The sequence below is a fragment of the Lolium rigidum genome, chromosome 1 (genome assembly GCF_022539505.1).
Source record: "Lolium rigidum isolate FL_2022 chromosome 1, APGP_CSIRO_Lrig_0.1, whole genome shotgun sequence".
NCBI lineage: Eukaryota > Viridiplantae > Streptophyta > Magnoliopsida > Poales > Poaceae > Lolium > Lolium rigidum.
Window position 1 is genome coordinate 40098608 of NC_061508.1, and position 14628 is coordinate 40113235.

Sequence of the window (14628 nt, forward strand, 5' to 3'; positions counted from 1 at the left end):
CGCTGCAGCACTTATCGGGTCCGCTCTGGTTGCAAACATATACTGTATGTCGGAAATCTCGAAAAGCATCCGAGATCTATTGCTTGTCCCGTCGTACTTTCACGGTTGGGTTTTGGCCGACGAGATAGCTCAGGATGGGTTTTGGCCGACGAGACAGCTACCGCCCGCCTACCTGTCTGACTCACTGACTTTCGCGCAATGCCCCCTTGTGCAGCTAGCTTTAGCCTTTAGCAGTGCTGCCTGCTGCGGCATCGCTCATGCACGCCGTCGCATAACTGCCTAACCTACAGTGTCTCTTCTGTGACTCAGGCAGTCGGCGAGAAAACCCTGTTCAAATTCTTGCATTATTACTCATATCCAACTTTTTGTTGGCGCATAGATGTTTACATAGGTTCCCATAGGCAACAGCAAACAAACAGATCGTATATTCCATCAAACCAGCAACTTCCTACACTTCTCAGTCTTTTGCATCAGTCAAGTTCTACCCTTCCCCTTAATCTCCACAAACATTCACAAGTATAGCTGTTCCTTATGTTGTCTCTGACATTAATGTACAACCGTTACTGATCTCTCATATCTGAGAACTCCAGCCCTACACACACGTCGCGGCAAAGTTCACCTAATTGCGTCTTCTGCCAATCATAGTTACAGCATCATAAGGTTTTGTTTGTTAGAGAGCAAACTGAGGAATATGATCAGGTCTTTTCTCCTTGGTTGGTTGGCCTCTGTTTTGCGCGCTTCTTCTGCAGTTCGATGTTCGACACCCTCTCGGCCTCAAGAGCTCGCTCCAGCTGTTAAATGCACATGTAGTAAAGAACACCGAGATGATGCTAAGGGGAATTAATTCTTCTGCTAAAGAGCAGTACTACTACTAGGTTCTATGACAGTTACCTTTGCTGCTCGAGCACTCCATTCACCAAGAATTGCTCTCAGCCTCTCGTTTTCTTCAACATACTGCATTTCATAATGTTCACCATCAAACAATGATTTTTTGTTACTCTTACAAGTATATCTTGCCACAACCAACTTGGATACTGCTAGTTCGCTGCTGCAAAATATGCGCACAGAAACACACAAAACTGAACATACTTGATTGTTGTTCGAACGGATATGCTGGATCTCCGAGTCCTTCTCAGCAATTAAACCACGAGCAATATGAAGCTCTGAATGCACTTGATTCATCTACATGTGACGCAAGTTGTATTAATCCGTGTTGTATTATTTACAGAAAAAGCATGATCAATTCCTGAAGCTTGTTAGCTTGGGTATTCTTGTTTGTGTAACCCTAGTTGTCAAAGTGGATGCCACAGTAACATTTCGAGTATGAGCAGCAGCACAAAGAGCACACATTGAGTTTTTTTTTTTAAAGTTTAATTCCTATGCATATGTAGGAAATAAGTGACAGTTTTCACAATTGACCACCAGCCTCGTCAATCACTTAACTTAATTCATAATTGATTGCTACTTTACAGTTGAGAAAATAAGGGATGTAGAGAAGGAAATAAAAAAAACACCATGCATTTCTGGTGTGTTTTGATGTCATTTGTGCAGTACAAAATATCTGGTTGACTAAAAGTATTACCTCTGCAGACAATGCTCGAAGTTCTTGATCACGAGACGCTAATAGGTGAGCAAGATCAACCTGAATAATTACAAGGAGAAAATGTGAATATACAAAATCAACGTTAATGGGGTTGATCTAACCAATGTCACCATTAAACAGTTTTTACTCTGGAACCTATGGGCACTCAGAGGGTCGGAAGGAACAGTTTAGTGGTAGAATTAATTTGTACCTGAGGAGTGCTTGCAGAAACACTTCTATGGTACTTGCTTAAGCATTCTTGCAACCTAAGAACCTGATAGAAAAAATCATTAACCAAACTCAATATCGTGCTAATAGCTTGGTTTCAAACAAAAACGCACTCTTAGTGCGGAAATACATTAACTATTCTACTATTTGGCTGCACTACATACAAAACAGAGGTGCACGTGCAAATGTCAAGACTTATTGTAACACACGCCCTTAGGTTCTTTTTTTTTACGGAAAAACAGTAGGGAAAACCGATTCCTTGTGTCCAGCCAGTATCCAGAAAAAGAGAGATGATACTGAATAAGTAATAGACTTCTGTTGTCCTATTGTAAGAACAGCAGTTGAAGACCTTTTCCTTTCATAATGTTATATCATATCCTACTACTATTCTGTCATATAACATAAAATGAGAAAAATAAACATGTCCAGTAAATGAAGTTATTTGATAAATATATGCACACATTTTTATATTTCATGTACCTCTTCACTCAGGTAGTGAATATTGTCCCTCTGGTACTGGAGCAATGCCATTTGTTGGTCAGAAAGGCGAGTATCATAGTACCTGCAAAATGCTATTTTACCAATCCATAGTAGAGCTCAAATGACAGGAATGTTCACTGATGATTAGAAGCTTTCGAAGTGGCATTACTTTCTAAGTGTTGGTAATCACAAATCATATCCGCAATGCCTCTTCTCTATGAGACTATGCCCTACAATATTTTAACTGCAACCACCTGCGCTTAGTTGCTTAAGGTGGCACTGGGTGCAAGAACAAACAGTTATACATGCAAAGACAGCAACCACAAGCACAGCTAGTTTTTACCATGAAATTATACATTTAACAAATATAAACACAATTGTAAGGCAAATCATGTTAAATCCATGTGACATATTTTCATCAATAAATACAAAATTTATATTGTACCTCGGCTCTTCAAATGAACTAGATGGTCGCAGTGCAGAATAAAGTGGTTGTAGAATATCAGGCTGCTCATTCAGAGAGTTGTATTTATGGATGTGCCCTGCACATCAAATTTAGAAGTTACAGACATAATCTCACACAATGTCATCTTATGGGAAAAGAAACTGTATCTAGGGCACCAACAGAATGTTATCTATTTCAGAAAATTATTGGATGCTATCAAAAGGAACTGCTACTCTTACAATGAGGTCAGGACATTATGACTAACGAATAAATGTTGTGAATTTCCATGTAATAAAAGATTCACGAAAAAGTCGCAAGCAATTATACGAAGTCAAGCGGACAAAGTTACTCTACAGAGAGCAGTAACTTATAATGTCTACCACGTACTCAGGAATAAATTAGACAAACTACACAGCTTAACCCACCTATGTATAGGCTCATGAAGCATCCAGCGCATATCACTTCAATGACCAGAGCAATCCTGCATGATTGGAAAGTAATAGCATTAAAAACCAAATAGGGGTGCTCTGTTTCTGTTCGATACCAAAGTAGAATAGCCACATCACCCTGCTAAATAAGAAACAAATTTGGTACATCCACACTGACTTTGCATCAAACATTGACAAAGTGTTCATATGTCACCATCACCATGAATCATAAGTTATAGAACGCTACTCAGCTTTGAGGTTGTTCAGGTAATGTACAAGATTTAACAAAACAGATGGTACAAGGTGGTACTGTATATTGCTTGCCCACCTGGCCATTTGAGAAAACTACAAACCAAACAAATGCTAGTGTGCATACAACTCGCTTGATATAATGAACAACCCAATAACCTGAGGGCTTCACATGTAGTTCATATAATCAATGTAGGTAGGTACTAAGCCTCCTACTAAAATGAACACAAACTATACAATGGGATTCATTTCATTGTAATTGCAAAGATGCCAATAATGCTTTCCTTTACAGAACACAGAAATCCGGTTATCTTAATCATATTTGCTTATGAAAAGGGCAACAACTTAAGGAAAGATTGTATTCAGCTGAAGAATTGTACCTGAGCAAAACTGAAATTGATAATATTTTTAATTCAGGCTGCCAAACTAAAATTAAGAGCATCACGGCAGTACCTGCAACCACATTTTTAGGATAGCCATCATTACGACTACATAAAAATAACAAATCTATCTTTACCCAAACTAATTGATGTGCAAAGTTCAGTTGTCAAATATTGGTATTTTGGAATATCAAGTTATCAACCAGCATTAACATGAACGGATCTACAAAACACTACTAACATTAACATGTTACCAAATCAACACGCGTAAAAACAACAAAGTCTTTACCAAGTAGACATTTTGTATCTCTGCTATAATGTCCAGAAAGGCAGAGATACAATACAACAATACCAATATAACCATCACAAAAAGCAAGAACCCAATCTAGATAGCATGGATTTGGTTAGCAAATACTTACCACATGCAATAGTGGTAAATGGAGCACTAGCAATGTGCTTAAAGCTAGAAACAAACAAAAGGTGCTGGCATTGGAACATAGCATGGACTTGGTTAGCTAATACTTACCACATGCAATAGTGGCAAATGGAATACTAGCAATATGCTTCAGTTTCTGACTTAAATCATAATATCCCTGCATTTACAAGAGAAATTTGGTTAGTGCATCAGCAATTATGGTGCTTCAGCACTGTATCAGCAACTACATTTTTACAGAGCTAACATGTTCACAATTAACGAACGGTAGAGACAAAACATGCTGAAGTGACCCCAGTCAAGGAAAACTCTAAATAGCAGTGAATGGCTGATAGCTATGCACTGATGGTGGATGGACTTTTTGTCTAAAATATTATACATTATCCACATACCCAAGTGTCAATGAAGTGGGTAAATCGTTTATTTGTGCAGACTGTGGAAATATAATTCATTTCTGTTCCTCGTGTAGTACCTGTAATCGCACCTTTTTGACCTGATGAACCCAATACTGCTGGAATATGCCTGCAGCTAATTTCTGTTAGAGTAACTCCATACGAAGGATATAAAAGTGACAACCTAGTATCATCTAACCAATAACATGAACCTGTAACAATTAGAAGGAGAACATTGCAGCTGCATAGCAACGGAAGGATGATGTCTGGTATAAGGACAAATATCCATGGAGCTGCTATCGCAAGACCAGCATAACCTGTCTACAGAAGAGGAATGAATCACAACTATCAGAAACTGGAAAAAAGATAGAAAAAAAAGTAACACTACTATCGGAGGGATCAAGGCAACTAGCAGATATAAGATACATTTATTTTAGTGGATACATTCAAGTAAATTGTTTCTGAAGTAACCTTTCTAGCATAATTAAAAAAATAACATGGTCCATCACTAAAAAACAAAGGAGAGCTAGCAAATATTCACTTGCCAATAATATACAGTAGAGAGTGCCACCAACTACACTTCGAGACTGGCGCTGACCAGACAGAGGGGCTTCATGTACTATGTCAACAAATCTGGAGAGGTTGGGAATAAAAAAGAAAATCAGATTGCTAAAATATATCAGCATAAAATATAGAGGAATTAAATCCCTATTATATTTCTATGTCGCAACTTCTTCTTCCAAAACCTAGGCATCCCTGATCAAGCACCAAAAAAGAACAACAAATCAAGCGAAACTCTAATGATAAAGTCGAGCTTGTATACCAGATGATCACATGAAACATTATCATTGCTTTACAAAATAGTGATACACCGATACGTAGAGACTATGCTTAACATCACCAAAAGCGAGAACAATAAATCAGAGCAGAAATACGACCATAGCAGAGCCTGTGAATTCTTGTGATTATCAAAAATCGCCACTAAACCATACCTCCCAAACTTAAGTGTAGCAGACCACCTTATTGTTAGATTTAGGTAAGATAACAATGGAAAATCATGAACCTCGATAAAGTTTGAATTGCATGCCCCCACACCACATACCTCCCAAACTTAAGGGGGGTGCACTAGTCCAAAGCTATCAAAATGTAGCATCATCGAAGGGGCTACTAACTCACAATGTCAGGCCGATATTGGATCCTCCTGACTACTCGACCAAATTCACACAAGGTTTCTCAAACAGTGTGCTGAACATAGAGCAGAAGCAAGTTCCACCCTTGAAGATGCGCAACCAGATGAGGGAGCCTGCATCTATCTAACAGCCCGCTGCGCGTATTCTAAATATTACCACGGCTGTATCTCAGAACTTAGATCAAATGCTACTGCGAGAAGCAAAAATTCAGAGAGCGCAGCTAGTTCCAGTAGAGCAAAGGACCGCGGTAACTCACAGTGCGTCCTCATCCGGTGCGGCTGCGCCACGCCGCTCGGGTGCCATCCCCTCCGCCGCCTGCGCCCGCCGACGCTGCGGCCGGAGCCGTAGCCTTCAACGTGGCGCCTCCCCCCTCCACTCAGAAGTCAGATCGGAAAGGCGATGGCCGAGATCAGCAGCCAGTGCGTAGTGTTTCTGCGGTGAGGGGGGTAGAGGCCAGCGCCGCCGAGGGACACTTTTGAGGCCGGCGCCGCCGTGGGTCATACAGCCACGGCGGAGCTGTCAATGCCGGATTCCTTCGTCCCCGATCCACCCGTTCGATTTTAATCCAACGGCCAAGAAACGGTCCGCCGAGACCACCTGGCTGGCCATAACTGGCTCGAGAGCGGACACGTTTTTCAGTCGAACTCCTTTCCGATTTCCTTCCGCCGCCGCCGCCACCGTGACCGGCGACCTCGTCGGCTCCTCTCCACTCGCCGCCGCCGCACGGCAAGGTGTTGCTCTTCGGCGACGGCTTTCCGCGGCCTGCGTGCCGCTCTTTCCGGTTGGACCAGGCGTCGCGGCCTGCCCGTCTCGGCGCCGCGCCTCCCTTCCCGTGCTCCTCTAGCCTTCCCCGGCGGCCATCCACAAGCAGGGTGCGTGTCCTCGAACCTCTCTCTCTTTTTGCTACACTTAGCATTCCCGATCTGATTCTTCTAGTCTATAGAGTGGAAGCGATAGATCAAACCGAACTCCGTCCAGTTAATTTTCTGTATGGTGCGATTCATGGATGTTGTGACCTGTTCATTCGCTCTATCTAAATGGAAAAGGTTTCCCAAATTAGTTGAATACTCAAAGGAGACATAGTAGTTTGCTGGTTTGGTTCGCTGTTACCGAAATCTGTTAGAGCGATCCCTTGCATTGGGTCAGAATTAGTCGGATGGCTGTGGAGTTTGGGGATTTGGACCTGGCCAGGAAATAGCAAGCAATATAGGAGGTGCGAACCATTAGTAGAATCTAGGAGAAATTGCAGTAATGTTTGCTGCATGGTGACTTGTGTCCGCCAATTTGTTGCATATAGCAGCAATAGAGTATTTGGAGTGAGGTGACACATAATGGTCAAGTCTTCCAGATCAACATAGGGTTTGTATATGTAACGTTGAACATAAGTGGGGATGGGTGGATTTATACACAGCAGTGATTGTGTGTGTATAAATGATTTTTTGTGTGTGTTCTAATACATGACTCCACATGGAACTTCCCTGTCTGAAATGTTGATAGCTGAATGTGATGCATGTTTTATAGGTAGAAGTATGCATCAAAAAATCGAGGGGAAGATAGTGTGAAAAGAGAATAGCTGTAGGCAGCAGGCATGGTGTAAAAGATAACATGGTTTGCCTCTATGTTACTGTAGCTGAAGGGAAGTTGTTGCTTAATTTGCTTAGTATTTAAATCTTACAAGCATGGAAATAAAACAAAATGCAAGTATGAATTACATTGTCACTTGCGCTGAACTGCCAATTTAGGGCATAGTGGAGTCTTGACGTTTCCCTCTTTTCTTCTGAGTATGTGAAATGCTTTAATCCCAGGCACGGGACCTCCCGTGCATGTTTCTACCACTGGATACACAATGTTTCATGCTTTGAGATCTGCTACTGATTTCACCAAGTTTTAGAATTATAAAACAAAATGGTATGTAACGACACCTAATGTTTTCGTGCATGGGAGGTCCCATGCACGTAACAAAATCCACTCTCTTGCAAAGTTTATTCTTCCATTGCAAAATTGCCAATTTACAAGCATTTTTGGTTGAAAAACTTGCAGTTATGAGCACGGCGGTGGATGCTTCAGTGGCTGTTACCGAGCAGGAGGTAATTTTTTATATTAGGTTGCGGACTTGCAGTTCCTACCAGATTATTCATGAGAAAATATTTATATGTGTACCCCATTGCTTTGTAATTTAAAACTGGACGTGGCACTTAAGTTACACATGCTCTTTAATCTGTTAGACATGTACCCTCAATGTTCCGTTCAGTTTTGTTTCCATTTCAGTGTTACCAATTTTAGTTATGCATCCGGGATTAAATCTTCCCATCAATTTTTGATGTATTTGGTTGTTCCTATTGCAGGATGTTATGGAGAACATCTTGGGTGGCAAGAAAGTTGCAGTTGTATTTGTTCTAGGTAAATTTCATATTCTAAAGTGAAAGCTGTCAATTCATGGTTTCTCATTTTATACAATTCCATAGGTGGTCCTGGAAGTGGGAAAGGAACACAATGTAGCAATATTGTGGAGCATTTTGGGTTTACACATCTTAGCGCAGGAGAACTGTTACGCACAGAAATCAAGTCTGGTTCTGAGAATGGGTAACAAATCCACTCCAGACTAGAGGCTATATTCCTTATTTAATTACGAAGCTTATGTGGTTTTTTTCCCCTTCATTTTTACAGAGCCATGATTGACAACATAATAAATGAAGGAAAAATTGTTCCATCCGAGATAACCATAAAGCTTTTGCAAGAAGCTATGATAAAAAGTGAAAATGACAAGTTTCTCATTGATGGATTTCCAAGGAATGAAGAAAACCGTGCTGCATTTGAGAATGTTGTAATCTCACTTTGTTTTGCATTTTTAAATTATCCTGGCAATCTGGCAGTTTCCTTTTGTGTTTTAAAAGCAAAAAACAAAACCTTAGTTATTTTGCATTGCTCCAGATCAAAATATCACCCGAGTTTGTGTTATTCTTTGACTGTTCGGAGGAAGAAATGGGAAGGCGTCTTCTGGGCCGTAATCAGGTGGACTTTTATCTCTTAAGTTTATTTGCCTGATCGTATGTGACACGATCTCTTCATTTTCTAACATTGTTTTGTTTTCTTGATCAACTGCAGGGAAGAGCTGATGACAACATTGAGACTATCAGGAAAAGATTCGGCGTTTTTGTCGAATCCAGTTTGCCTGTAATTCAGTATTATGACTCAAAGGGCATGGTTAAGAAGGTATGTCCATTTTTATGCAAAAGGATGAACAACCTCACATACAGACTTGTCATGATTTAAGATAATCACACATTAGCTTCAAGACTACCAGGATTAGTTTGTGATTTTTTTATAGAATCCAGCTTACCTGTAGTTGAGTTACACATGCTCTTTTGTCAGAGTCTAATTGAATTTTGATGACACCTGGAGTATCAATACTAATAGTGGAGAAGTATGCATCAAGAAATCAAGGGAAGATAGTGTGAAAAGAGAATAGCTGTAGGCAGCAGGCATGGTGTAAAAGATAACATTTTAAATTAAGAGCCACGCTGTAGCATTTTAAGTATATGTGTGTTAGAGTCTAATTGAATTCAGATGACACCTGGAGTATCAATAATAAACTCATATGAATGGAAACATGATGGAAACAAGCATTGCATAGAATACTCTGATCTTATTAGGCACTTCAGAAAAACGGTGCCACACAACAGAATATATTCTCAGATGGGGCATTAGTGTTTTGGAACAAATATCTCATCTTTGAGTAGAGGGCATATATAGTAGCGAACTAATAGGTGGATTTATGCATTTTGATAGATTGGTGTTTTCAGTGTCTTTGGTAATGACATTATTTTGTGTGTGCGCGCACTTCCGTTAGAGATTGGTCAATGTTTTATCTATGTATGTACATTGATCACCTGCTGGCTAATCCACTGTTTAATCAGATTAATGCTGCAAAACCAATCGCTGAGGTGTTTGAAGATGTCAAAACCGTTTTTCAGCCGTATGGCCCAAAGGTGAGAACTTACAAGTTCGCTAGAAAATTTCTTAGGTTCACTAATCACATGTAACATACTATTATTTTGTTGTCGTGTATGAAATACAATTACCATCATTCACAACATTTTTTTTCCAAATGGTAATAGTATGCTCTTCCTCAATCAGGCCACACAGATGCCCTCGCGCGAATAAATGATGAAAGTTCAGGTAAACGGTATGAGCTCTCTTAATTGTGGTTTTTTTCTTCTCTATCAGAAGTCATGAAATGCCATCAGCTACGCTCTAACAATCATAGCTGACATTGTCTTACTTGGCCTCATGTGCATCCTTTACATGTGTTTTCAGGTGTCCCTGAAAGTATTGGAGCTCATGGCAAGTTACCCTGCCAGCATGCCCACCAGATAATTCATCCATCATCTGATTATAAGTAGAGCTGATCCTTGTTAGTAAGTACTAATAGAGACGAACTGGAGCACATATCAGTTTACCTGTGTGCCCATCTATTTTAAGGAAAGAAAAACAGGCCAGGAACCATTCAGCCGCTTCATATCGTTTCTGATTAACTATCAGCTTGTACCGCATTATGTGTTTTTCTTCAAACTCTTTATAGCCTAAGTTATCCGCTGATGATATGACAAATCTGTGTGCCTGCCCAATTCCCGTCCGAGGAGAACGAAATACAGCCCTACCAATGCAAGTGGATGGCTAGGTACGGCATCCGGAGATCCTTGGTGCTGACCGTCTGAATTTCTTTTTGTTGCTGCTGGAGTGAAGAATTTTTCTTGCCAGTTTCCTTTGTTTGTAGAGGCCCTTTTAAAGTTTCTGTGTTAGAGCATCTCCAGTCGCGTCCCCCAAACCATGCCGGATTGAGCGTTTGGGGGATGTGTTTTGTTCAGTGCCGCGTTTGGGGACGTCGCTCCCCAGCCGCGTCCCCCAAACGCCGCCCCCAAACATTAAAAATACTTTTTTTAACACATAATAACCATTTATCAAATGTAGCATATGAAGAGGATTGTTTTCAAATTAAATTACAACAAACAATAAAACAAATATAATAAATAGGGCTAGATGCTACATCAAGGTGCCACAGTATTTCCTTTGATTCTCCACAAATGCTCAACGAGATCAGCTTGAAGTTGCTCATGAACATTGCTGTCACGGATCTCTGCGTGCATAGCGAGAAAATCAGCAAAATCTGCAGGCAACTCATGATCAACCTCCGCGAGAGGGCCCTGACACTCATAGGGACCAACATGTGTCCTCGCATGATTCTTGCGGTCATCCTCGATGATCATGTTGTGCATGATCACACAAGCCTCGCATCACCTCCCACATTTGGTCGTGAGACCAGCTTAGAGCAGGTACTCGGACAATGGCAAATTGTGTTTGAAGCACACCAAATGCCCGCTCGACATCCTTCCCGCAAGCCTCCCGTCGTGTAGCAAAGTGGGAATTCTTCAGACCGGATGGATCCGAGATTGTTTTGACAAAAGTGGCCCATTTTGGATATATACCATCGGCTAGATAATAGCCTTTGGTATATTGGTGGCCATTGATCTCATAGTTGCATGGTGGAGCATGCCCTTCCACTAGTCCGCTGAATACCGGAGACCGCCGCAACACGTTGATGTCATTGTGTGATCCCGCCATGCCAAAGAAAGAATGCCAAATCCACAGGTCATAATCTGCCACAGCCTTCAAGCACCACACCGCAATATCCATGACGCCCTTTGTATATACCTTGCCAAGCAAACGGGCAGTTCTTCCATGCCCAGTGCATGCAATCGATGCTTCCAAGCATTCCAGAAATCCTCCTGGCAGCATTTTGTGCCATGATCCTTGCAGCTACTTCCTCGCTTGGCCCTCTCAAGTAGTATTTGCCGAACTTTCCCACCACAGCTCCGGCAAAACTTGTACATGCACTCAATGGCAGTAGACTCACTCATGCGGAGGTAGTCGTCCCGTGTATCGGCAGGTGCTCCGTATGCAAGCATCCTCATGGCGGCGGTGCACTTCGAATGGACGAGAACCCGAGAACGCCTACAGCGTCGACCTTGAGCTTGAAGTAGGGGTCGAACTCTCGAACGCCGTGGAGGATATTCATGAACAGGCCCTTGCTCATCCTGTACCGGCGCCGAAAATTGTCGGCATGTGTTGCATCGTCGACGAAGTAGTCGTTGTGCAGCATGGCATGCCCCTCCATCCTCTGCCGGGGCTTCGACTTCCTTCTTCCCGGCCTTGATCCTCCGCGGCGCGGCCTCTTCCTCTTCTCCGCCTCAGCGTCAAGCATGTCTTGGAGGGACGCGATGATCAGCAAATGCTCCCGGAGGTCGTCGTCGAAGGCTTGCTCGTCCTCCAAGCCAGCAGGCAACCATCTCATCGTCGCTGTCCATGGCTAAAGCAAAATCAATGGTTAAAATTGCGCCGAGGCAGACGACGCAACAAACAGCGGCAATCGCGCCTACCTGGCAAGTCGTCGAGCACCTTGTGTGCGCGGAGGTGGGGCGGATTTGACGGCGCGTTCTGGGACGCGCTGGCGACGCGGCGGCGGCGGCACGACCGGCGGGAGCCCCAGCCGCGTCGACGGTGCCGACTCTCAGCAGAGATCAGACGCCCAAATGGCCGGGAAATCCAGCGGCGGCGGTGGGGTGGGAGGGGCGGGAAGGAAGGAGCGACGAGAAAAGAGGCGCGAACCAACGGTTTATGCAAATAGTCGCCGACATGTGGGAGCCCGCCTCGCTTTTCGGTGTGTCCGGCGTCCCCGGTGCGTCCCCTGTGGGACGGGGACGGGCTCGGGGCGCCGGACACCGTATCGGGCCGCGCCGGACAAAAATGGGCTTTGGAGGACGCGGCTGGAACGCATTTTCTGTCCGGCGCGTCCCAAATCCCTTTGGGGACGTTTTGGGGGACGCGACTGGAGATGCTCTTAGGCTGAAATTAATACCTGCTGAAAGGCTCTGCTAATCTGTCTGATCACAGTAGAGACCTCGTGATAATTTCAAAGAGCGCTATGCAGATGTATCGGTAGACCCGTAGATGATGGCGTTGCAGTCCGTCCCTAGAGACTACCAAACAGGATGTGCTGTTGTGACACATACAAAATTCATAAGCCTCACCCCTGCAGCTGTCCCTTGAGATCGGAAACAACAATGTGTATATTCTGAAAAAAGGACCAACGTGAATATTCTGAAATAGGATCTGACACATCTCAGTTCCCCATGCTTCTGTGAAAGAAATCCGACTCTTTGAGAATGACCTACTCCTTTCTGCAGCCTATTGACATGCTATTATGGCCGTCTAGTCGTTTCAGATTGTTGGATGTGGTTCATGGCATTTCCAGCCGCCTAAAGCATTTTGGAGTTCGGCTAAATGGTCTTTTGGCCACGGCTGTCCGTTTGCGAACCTCATTTTCTGTCCGTTTGCGAACCTCCTCTTTTTGGATTGACTTAACTTAATTATTTTATTCTTCTATTTAGAATCCGAAGAAGGAGAATCAAATCTATTAGAATAATTTATTTTTGATTTCTTAAATTAAGTAATACAAAATAAAATAAAAAGAATTCAAGAATACAATCCTCATCGAATTAGCAAAGATTTTGCTTCGAAATCCTTTCATTTAATTATCCAGTTCTGTCCGTTTGCCTCTGGATGCTGACGCATTTCACTATTTTTGAACAGTTTTTCACTGATAGATGATTTATTACATATGTTTTGTGACAAATCTAAATCACTGCAAAATGATGAAACTTAACTAGGGGTTTCTGTTGGCCCATGTTTTTTTGCTGCGAAGAAAGAACACCAAACTAGAGGCGTTTGTGCATCCTCACTACACTAGCTTCGATAGAAGAACATCCAGAAACCTACACCAGTGGCTTTAACTGGAACTTTCCATATTCGCCGCAAAAAAAAGACCACCCTATAGCATACAACCGGCCATAGTTGTTGCCGTTGTCGTCACCAGCGTCGTCGTCGTGGTAGTGCTTGCGGCTGGATGGGTTGTCAAACACCTTCACGCTCATCTCGCCGTTAGCTTCATAGAAGAAGTGCAGCAACTTGTCGAAGCCCCGGTCGAGGTACATGTCACCTTGCCCATCGAAAAGGACGTCCACGGGACAACGGCAAACGCCGCAGCTTGCTTCTCGGAGGTGCACCTCGGCCGAATCCCGGTCGGCGAGGAACTCCACGAACTTGTTCGAGAGCCTCTTCCTGCCGATAAGGTCCTCCATGATGTGTACGACGAACTTGAAATACATGGCGTTACACTCCCAGTCCGCATGGGAGGGAGAGGGTGATGTCGAGTGCATGCGCATCAGATCCAACACGGCGGCCTTGGCCCCTAGGACCCGCATGTAGCTATTAGGGAGAAGGTGGATGGAGAGAAGGTGGGTTACGATGCTGCGCGTTGGGGATTGGAGAGGTGGCTGGACGCGCTTCACACCCCATTTTATACACTGGAGGGAGCCGAGAGGGCGGTGGCACGCATTAAGTCGGGTGCCCATTGCTAGGGCTAGGGAACCTGTATCTCTGTCCACCATTAATTTGTTGTGCAGAACGCGGAAGCGAGGCTGCCAATACTACGGCGCCACGCAGAAGACGAAGCAGACAGTGTCGCTGCTAGGTGGGCCCGAGGTAGAAAAGAGCGGTCACGTGGGGCGTCTGCACATTTCAACCCCAAACTTGGGCAACATTCGCGTCCCGGCGAAGAGGCAAAATATTTTGCGTCGGCCAGCTGAACTAGGGCGTAGACCCATTTATCAACCACGCGAAGGGTGGTCTGTTTGCGTCGAACCGCATGCCTCAGTTTCCACACTGGGCCTATTGACATGGTACTTGGAAGCTCAATTGGGCC

At 43.4% G+C, this 14628-nt stretch overlaps 2 protein-coding genes across 3 annotated transcripts; one reads left to right on the top strand and one right to left on the bottom strand.

Annotated features, from left to right (window-relative positions):
- Window positions 1–376: 376 nt before the first annotated feature.
- Window positions 377–5371, bottom strand: LOC124706927 (protein FIP1-like). The gene is made up of 14 exons (XM_047238601.1): window positions 5364–5371; window positions 5159–5250; window positions 4830–4934; window positions 4698–4747; window positions 4319–4385; window positions 3793–3865; window positions 3161–3216; window positions 2736–2832; window positions 2291–2372; window positions 1794–1856; window positions 1583–1642; window positions 1090–1182; window positions 892–954; window positions 377–791 (listed from the first exon to the last, which is right to left on the bottom strand). The coding sequence occupies exons 1-14, from the start codon at window positions 5369–5371 to the stop codon at window positions 696–698; spliced, it is 1005 nt and encodes a 334-aa protein (XP_047094557.1). The 3' UTR covers window positions 377–695.
- Window positions 5372–7849: 2478 nt separating this feature from the next.
- LOC124671524 (UMP-CMP kinase 3-like) lies at window positions 7850–10326 on the top strand. Of its 2 annotated transcripts, none has more exons than XM_047207899.1 (9): window positions 7850–7894; window positions 8153–8207; window positions 8273–8390; window positions 8475–8628; window positions 8739–8819; window positions 8913–9020; window positions 9725–9796; window positions 9945–9993; window positions 10125–10326. In XM_047207899.1, exons 1-8 carry the CDS (start codon window positions 7850–7852, stop codon window positions 9969–9971), a joined length of 660 nt encoding a protein of 219 aa, XP_047063855.1. In that variant the 3' UTR covers window positions 9972–9993; window positions 10125–10326. The 2 variants fall into 2 exon arrangements, with proteins under 2 accessions (XP_047063855.1, XP_047063849.1); XM_047207893.1 differs by having other exon boundaries at window positions 9945–9986.
- Window positions 10327–14628: the final 4302 nt, after the last annotated feature.

Coding starts and splice junctions, on each gene's coding strand:
- LOC124706927 (XM_047238601.1), bottom strand. Junction 3,217..3,792: donor TCAATTTCAGTTTTGCTCAG/GTACAATTCTTC, acceptor CCAATCATGCAG/GATTGCTCTGGTCATTGAAG. Junction 1,643..1,793: donor TTTCTGCAAGCACTCCTCAG/GTACAAATTAAT, acceptor GTAATTATTCAG/GTTGATCTTGCTCACCTATT.
- LOC124671524 (XM_047207899.1), top strand. CDS start 7,850: ATGAGCACGGCGGTGGATGCTTCAGTGGCTGTTACCGAGCAGGAG. Junction 7,895..8,152: donor TGGCTGTTACCGAGCAGGAG/GTAATTTTTTAT, acceptor TTCCTATTGCAG/GATGTTATGGAGAACATCTT. Junction 8,629..8,738: donor ACCGTGCTGCATTTGAGAAT/GTTGTAATCTCA, acceptor GCATTGCTCCAG/ATCAAAATATCACCCGAGTT.